The sequence below is a fragment of the Coregonus lavaretus genome (assembly GCF_964263955.1).
Source record: "Coregonus lavaretus genome assembly, chromosome: 19".
In the NCBI taxonomy this organism is placed as follows: Eukaryota; Metazoa; Chordata; class Actinopteri; order Salmoniformes; family Salmonidae; genus Coregonus; species Coregonus lavaretus.
In genome coordinates, this window is record NC_140006.1 from 10,178,738 (window position 1) to 10,187,197 (window position 8,460).

General features: G+C 40.6%; 1 protein-coding gene across 3 annotated transcripts; it reads left to right on the forward strand.

Moving 5' to 3' along the window:
* The first annotated feature begins 2,355 nt into the window (after positions 1-2,355).
* On the forward strand, positions 2,356-7,840 carry LOC311146724 (5'-AMP-activated protein kinase subunit beta-2-like). Of its 3 annotated transcripts, none has more exons than XM_084183282.1 (4): positions 2,356-2,444; positions 3,470-3,584; positions 7,135-7,324; positions 7,621-7,840. In XM_084183282.1, exons 3-4 carry the CDS (start codon positions 7,166-7,168, stop codon positions 7,774-7,776), a joined length of 315 nt encoding a protein of 104 aa, XP_084039408.1. In that variant the 5' UTR covers positions 2,356-2,444; positions 3,470-3,584; positions 7,135-7,165; the 3' UTR covers positions 7,777-7,840. The 3 variants fall into 3 exon arrangements, with proteins under 3 accessions (XP_084039408.1, XP_084039409.1, XP_084039410.1); XM_084183283.1 differs by lacking the exon at positions 2,356-2,444 and adding an exon at positions 3,229-3,247; XM_084183284.1 differs by lacking the exon at positions 2,356-2,444 and having other exon boundaries at positions 3,433-3,584.
* The last annotated feature ends 620 nt before the right edge of the window (positions 7,841-8,460 follow it).

Sequence of the window (8,460 nt, forward strand, 5' to 3'; positions counted from 1 at the left end):
AAATGTACAGTTGATTTGTCGGAGGACAGACCATTCACAGAGACAAACTGATATCTTTCCGACAGGTAGGATCTAAACCAGGCCAGAACTTGTCCGTGTAGACCAATTTGGGTTTCCAGTCTCTCCAAAAGAATGTGGTGATCGATGGTGTCAAAGGCAGCACTAAGGTCTAGTAGCACGAGGACAGATGCAGAGCCTCGGTCTGACGCCATTAAAAGGTCATTTACCACCTTCACAAGTGCAGTCTCAGTGCTATGATGGGGTCTAAAACCAGACTGAAGCATTTCGTATACATTGTTTGTCTTCAGAAAGGCAGTGAGTTGCTGCGCAACAGCTTTTTCTAAAATTTTTGAGAGGAATGGAAGATTCGATATAGGCCGATAGTTTTTTATATTTTCCGGGTCAAGGTTTGGCTTTTTCAAGAGAGGCTTTATCACTGCCACTTTTAGTGAGTTTGGTACACATCCGGTGGATAGAGAGCTGTTTATTATGTTCAACATAGGAGGGCCAAGCACAGGAAGCAGCTCCTTCAGCAGTTTAGTAGGAATAGGATCCAGTATGCAGCTTGAAGGTTTAGAGGCCATGATTATTTTCATCATTGTGTCAAGAGATATAGTACTAAAACACTTAAGTGTCTCTCCCGATCCCAGGCCCTCGCAGAGCTGTGCAGATCCAGGACAGCTAAGCCCTGGAGGATGTCGAAGCACTTGGTCCCCTTGAGAGTACTCACTCAGAGTACTCACCCTATCGCCTGCTGTATGGATGGGAGCCGCAGCTGTTTACTGAGGTAAACAATGCAATTGTATTTACAATTATTGCATAAACTGTAGTATAAAAAATGTGTGATTGACTTAGTGTTGTTTGTCTATTGCTATTTTTGTATAATGTACTTTGAGATCACTGAAACGCCACCTGATGTGGTGGAAGTTGTCGAACCAGTTCAGAATGCCTTCGAGGACCACCTTCAGGCATGGGCTGAGAAGGATGTGAAGGTTTTTGACCAGGTAAAAATTATTGACTGCTGTTAATTTATTTTCTGGCCCTCCAAGAGATATGTAAGATTTGTAATAATATGAAATATAATTGCATTTATTTATATTATCAATCAAGGTGAGACTGAACATGGTCAAGGTGCAGGAGAAACAGAAGGAGAGCCACCGGAGGAGAATCAAGGGGACCAAGTGCTTCGACATCCGGGCGAATGACTTGGCTCGGAAGAAGGACAAAAGGAAGGCGAGACCTGGGAAACCTTTCTGCTCTTTCGCTCCTAGCTGGGGTCACCATCCGTTAAGTTGAATATAAACATCTCATAACTATTTGCATTTGCCTCATCGTGGTGGGCGGCATCACCATACTGTCAGCAGTACCAACACTGGCCCAGGGGTTTCTCCAAATAGTCAATCTCAAGGCTAACCACTGGGTCACGTTAAGTAACCTCCGCTTCCACGTAGGTAGTACTGTTAAGGTGTATGACTCCAGTGGTCATGACACCACCCTGGAGTTTCTCTCACAACTCATCTCTCATCTTTTCCAGGGACCATCCCTTACCTCCCTCATCAACCCCACTGACATAATAAATTACAGACAGGTATCCTTTCTTTTCTGTCTGCCATTAACATTATTGCATGTCTAATCAAACATTTAAATTCAATAACTGTATTTTTATATGCCTGATCAACCTGTAACCTGTGTGTGCTTGCTTGTTTACGTCTGTCTCCTACCCTGTTCCCTTTACTCTGCTCCTGTCCTCCATTACCAACCACCCTCCAACTTTTCATTACATCATCTACAGCTACTGTTATTGTCATGTTGTCATTATCTGCTAAGAACGTTTTCTTGCTCTATTATACTGGGCACATAATGTGAGATACACAGATTAGCTAAAAACACTAGCACTGCAAACACTCAGAACAAAGAGAGCAGCAGTGCCTGGACTCCCTCTTCTGAGACTGACTGCCTGTTGAGAATAAGCTACAGACAGGAGCTCCCATCCACACAGCACCCACCTCCTCTCTATTCCACACACCAGAATTCAGTATTTCAGTCTATGATTGCCATGGGAGTGTACAAAAAATATGTGAAAGTAAATTGACACACATGTACCAAAAATATATATATTTAAATGTTAAATATTGGCAGATTGGTTTTCACCAGGTGTTCATTCAAATTGTAACGGATCCCTTGATGGTATTTCTTAGTTCAACATTATTCATTGTTGTATCGTAGGACCTACAATAGGTATATATTCAACCACAAGGGTGTACTATTGAGCTATGATATTTTTTTGTAAACATAATAGAGGACTACTGAAATAATATTATTTCAGTGTAGATAAGGGAAGGCAAGTTTAAAATGAAAACACGCTAGCCAGACAAGCCAGTGTATGAATCAACTGTATTTGCATATGAACGGAGTGGAAATTAGCTGACTTTGTGATCTGTAAGGTAAGTAACATTATTGTGTGTGTGGGGGGGGCATCAAATCTGTAGGCGATTGTGGGCTAAATCAATGACAAACAGCTAAAATGTTCAGTGTTTGTGATCAAAACAGGCTGGGGTGTTTTCGCTTCCGTTTAGGCTAAGGTTATGCATAAGAACGCAACAGCACAGAAATGAATAGCCTGATTCAATGCGATTCTCCTGAATAAAAAAGTATAAATCTGTTAAACTCTTTGGTCTATGAATAGACCGATACCGATTGTATCTTTTTCGTATTTTGCAGTAGGCATAGCCTATGCCTACCACTAATATTCTAAATTGCGGAGCATTTAATAAAACACAATTTTACAATGATGAGGCTGAGCAAGATCTTCGATAGACTAGTAGACTAGGCGGAAATAATCGTGGAGTTAATCATTGTTATAGCCTAGATCACTATATAATCTGGACTGTTTTTTCTAAGGGTCAGCAAACAAGGGGTAGCATATGCTTTTTGCCTGTCTCTATAACAAAGGTTAGGCCTATATCCACACATACCCCCTCAATTCAAGCCCTGCTTTTAACCATAAGACATCTCCACAGAAATTAATAGCCTACGAATTGCATGGTGACAGTGATTGTTGTGTCTGTTAAACCGGTAAACTGCGAACTCCGGGGGGAAACGAGGTTGAATCAGTGATTTTCAGGTCAGAGAAAGATGCCTGAGTTTCTGAATTGGAATTCCGAGTTGGATGACCATTCAAAACTATTTTTCCCAGTCTGAGCTCGTTTTTTTCCGAGTTCGCAGTTGTCTTGAACGTACTGAAGTTGTAAGTCAGAGATTGCCGAGTTCGGAGTTGTTTTGAATGCGCCACTAGAGACCAATGCTACCTGTTATTTTTGAACAGGGCTACCTCCAACAAAGAAGCACTCGTGTCCGTAATGATTTCAAGATATAGGCATATCTAAACAGTAATGGTGGCTGGCTACAAATCAACTAGCCTAATACTTAGCTAAAACGGGTTTCTCTATTTGTCCCAATGTCTGTATAGTTTTTCCTGGTGGGGTATCCGTAGTTGGTGATACGCATTGTGAAGAAGAATGTTGATGTTGTCAAAGTTGAAGAAGAGGACCCAGTGGTAATCAAACTTCAAATCGTATCATTTGGTGAGTAACTGCCACATACAGAATCGATTGATTAAAATGTGGTGTCGTGATGTTATCATAATGTCACTTGTTAGCATTTCACACCCTAAGAATAACCTAGCTCACGATAGGTGTTGAGCCAGCTAAGAATATTCCCTGCTGCGATCAGGGAGCATTTTAATCAGATCTCTAGACTATAATCATGACAGATTGATTGGTCGTTCAAGTTTGTTTCTTCGTGATTGTGGAGCAGCAAATCCAAGACCGACTTGTTGATTGTCAGAAGTGGCTAGCCAGCTGGTGGGCCGAGCAGAGCGCTTCAATTTATGTAGCAACTAACGTTAGCTAGCTAAATCGGCTGTACAGTAAGCTAGCTAAGGACAGTTAAAATTCAGCTATGTTACCAATATGACATATTTTACACATTGATTGATCGCAGATTTTCTGGCTATTCTGTATAGCTAGCTAGCTAGCTAGTTATGCAAATGACAGCCAGGGCAGCCCAAATGACAAGGCAACATTTGTTTTATCTCGATATCAAATAATTTCTGTGTCACAATTAAAGCTGTAATATGTCACTTTTTGGGCGACCCGACCAAATTCACATTAAAATGGGAGTTAGATCATTGTCATTCAATTGAAAGCAAGTCTAAGAAGTGGTAGATCTGTTCTAAGTGTGCTATTTCTATGCTTCCATTCTTTAATTTAGTTTTTGTGTATTTTATTTTCCTTTTTTTACACCAGCATCAAAAAGCTGAAAATACAATATTTTGGGTAATTGAAAATCTATTTCACAGCAGTTTAGATGGTACAATGATTCTCTATCATTGTACCATCTAAACTGAAATTATGCGAACTATTAGCATTTTAGCAACCAGGAAATGGTGGAGCGATTTCTGCGTATTGCACCTTTTAAGTACCTTAGGGAGTGAACGCTATTTATAAGTGACCTTCCCCTATACCCACAATAATAATTAAAACATAAAGTGGATAGCTGAGAACATGTTCACCCTCACTTCTTGGACAGATATTAGATTAGATATGCAGTTTTAGAAACTGTTCTTCGTTCTGTAAGCATTAAATGGCAAAGAAGGGATTTTGATAGGGCTGTGGGCCAAAAGGTTGTGGGTTCGCAGACCACCGTTGGACAAGCGTAGGGGTGGAAAGATCTCCTTTATAGTAAAAGCATTGCATGAATCTATCATCGTATTTGCATGTCCGAGAAATACGTAATTTTACATATTAGCGGAATCTTTTTTTAATACCACACAAATTACCGAAATTACAGGATAAGAATGGACAGAGAGATAGGCCTATGTGTTCATATTATCATATTTATCCAAGGACAAATCAGTGTGTCTTGTTTGGAACGAAACTGTCCCTGTTTGCAAATAATTAAATCTGAGACTTCATTAGGAATCTGAGCATGGTACTTTCAAAAGTTAGGCCTACCTTTCCACCCCAGACAGAGTAGGCCTACTGATGCAGAAAAATGTAAGCTTTAACTACTGGCTAGTGGCTACTCTTCTTCCGTGGCGTAACCCAACGAGAGAAGGTCACAAGTGTTTACCTAAAAGCTGTCTGGGTTTAAACATCTTCTATTGTACAGAAAGTGAATAGCATAATCAATAAAATATAACTTTGCTCTGTGCTTCTCCGAGCATGCACTTCGTAGCCTATAGGCTATGGATAATTTGATTGAGACCACACTAAATAGCCTATAGGCGCACTTGATATTGCGCGCCCAGCGGAGAATCACATCTAAAGGGTGGCATCAGGCACACATCGATATATAGCCTAATAAGCAACTAATTCTAAAACACTGAGAAATATGGAAATGTAATCAATTACAAATTACATTTTCCTTCAGGTAACCATTCTGTACATTTCGATCCATCCTTTACTGAGATTGTTTTAAATTAAAATGGTAAAAAACAAACAAAAATAGCTTCTTCGCAAAGAGCTATTTCTCAAGCAAGAATTTAGCATAGACTGTCTGGGAGTGGTCTGAGTGGGGTAAAACTGAAAAATAGCCGTTATTGGCAGAGAGGTTTGGAAGTGGAACTCTCTTTCTTATTGGTCTTTTAATTACCAGGCAGGCCAAAACCAGGCAGGCCAAAACTCCATCCCAACAAAACAGGGATGGAGTTTCAGGCTGTCTTTTCAAACAGCACTTACACTAAAATGGCATTATCATAATTTTCACAATTTTACAGTGTTATTCCAACCTCATAGTGTGGGAATATATATGAAGCACAGGAAAATCATATTTTTGCCTGCACTGGCACTTTAAACATTCAGTCCCCTTATTTGGTCTCTCAGCCTCTTCCACTTCAGTTCAAGAGGTCTAGGCCTACATCAAGCATCCTATGTTTTCTTTTGTATTTCTGTTAACTTTTGTTGTTGACCTTATCTAACGGGTTGTTCCACCTCAAAAAGCACAAGAAAGTGGATTTCGACACCCACCATCTCAGATTGTTGTGAAATCGTTTCTGTTGTTAGAAAAACAGATAAGCTTAGCATTCCTGCAACATAATTTTGTTGAAATATAATTTGATCTCTGAGAAATTAAGCTAATTGATTGCACCCAAATTGGCCATTTTTAAATTATAGGATTCATGTAATATTCAATAAACATAGTACTAAATATCAGATTTGGACCAAACTTTTATGAGTTAGACATGAGGAATCCAAAGAAATTGTCAAAAGCCACCCACGGAACCGCCACACCCCACGGCAATCCTACCCCAACAATGAGTATACAGTATCAGTTCTCTATGACTGACAAGTAGTATGGAGCTGCTGCTCAGAGTATTGTTTCTTCATCCTATATAATGTATTCTCAGTGAATTTTGTGATGTTTTTTTCACTTGTTCTGAGAATTTAGTCATTAAAGTTGTTGGGTTTATGTCCCATCCTACATCCTGATATTACCATGTTCTGACCACTAGATGGTGATGTTCTTGCTATTAGGTGATTTATTTTTGTTAAAAGGATAGTTCACCCTGTAAGCAGTCTATGGACCAGGTATGACAGCAATCCATGCTTTGGTTTTGTTTCTGGCCACTCTTTCAAATGCTAACCTTTTAACATTGTGTCACAAATCCAATGCAATTCCATTGTACCTATATTATCATTTTCACACTTCATGTCCAAATCATCCTAAAGTATCTAAACATTGATTGTGTAACTCAATGATGTTACATATAGATTATTTGGATATGAAAATGGTCCAAATCGGATGTTGGGTACTATAATTATTGAATATTATATGAAACCTATCAATTTAAATGGACAATTTGGGTGCAATCTTTTAGCTTAATTTCTCAGAGATCAAATTATATTTAAACAAAATAATGTTTCCGGAATGCTTATCTTATCTGTTTCTAACTACAGAAATAATTTCAGAACAATCTGCGATGGTGGGTGTCATATCGTGCTGAAATGACACGGAACGACCCTACTATGAAATATGAAAGAAATACACAGAGGTTGGTGTGGGTGGCAAGCTATGTCTTGTTTATAAGATGGTGGTGATGATGATGACATGACTGTGTATGTTTTCTTTCAGCTTGTCCTGGCTGGAGACTGAGTGAAGGATCATGGGTAACACAGGTGACCGGATGTCCGGCGACCGCCATGGCGCCAAGGCCCATCGATCAGACAGCAGAGGCAGCGACAAAGACCATGAGCCCAGCAAGATGGTGGACAGCACCGACGATCCTAACATCTTCAACACACATGGACTGGGGTCCTCCAAGGTACCTCAGCACTGCACTGGAACATAGGATTTATTTTCTGGAGGGCTGTGAAGACCCTCACAGTAGCCTCCAACCTTTACACTAACCCATCAAAAAGTTGTAATGAAACCACTTGGATGTAATTTGTTTTAGGAGTGTGGAAACAGATGTAGGTGAGGGGAAATGTCCAGCCCACGTGAAGGAGATGAGGCCACCTTAGCTCTGGTCCAGGCTGCTTGTCTACGCCATGGACCAGAGCTAAGAACACCTAGACCCTGTCATTCCCACATTGTGATTTCAGCTGATTCTCCCCTCAGGCGTCAGACAAGGAGGAGCCTGATCTGGATGACTTGGTGAAGACGGGGCCTCAGTCCAGACCTACAGTCATCCGCTGGGCCGGAGGAGGGAAGGAGGTCTACATCGCTGGCTCCTTCAACAACTGGGGCAACAAGATCCCCCTCAATAAAAGGTAGAAGAGGGGTGGGGAGGAGAGGCACTGGCCCTGGCTTACCAAAAAGGCCTGCACACTGTATTGCTCATATACAGTGGGGAAAAAAAGTATTTAGTCAGCCACCAATTGTGCAAGTTCTCCCACTTAAAAAGATGAGAGAGGCCTGTAATTTTCATCATAGGTACACGTCAACTATGACAGACAAATTGAGAAAAAAAAATCCAGAAAATCCCATTGTAGGATTTTTAATGAATTTATTTGCAAATTATGGTGGAAAATAAGTATTTGGTCACCTACAAACAAGCAAGATTTCTGGCTCTCACAGACCTGTAACTTCTTCTTTAAGAGGCTCCTCTGTCCTCCACTCGTTACCTGTATTAATGGCACCTGTTTGAACTTGTTATCAGTATAAAAGACACCTGTCCACAACCTCAAACAGTCACACTCCAAACTCCACAATGGCCAAGACCAAAGAGCTGTCAAAGGACACCAAAAACAAAATTGTAGACCTGCACCAGGCTGGGAAGACTGAATCTGCAATAGGTAAGCAGCTTGGTTTGAAGAAATCAACTGTGGGAGCAATTATTAGGAAATGGAAGACATACAAGACCACTGATAATCTCCCTCGATCTGGGGCTCCACGCAAGATCTCACCCCGTGGGGTCAAAATGATCACAAGAACGGTGAGCAAAAATCCCAGAACCAC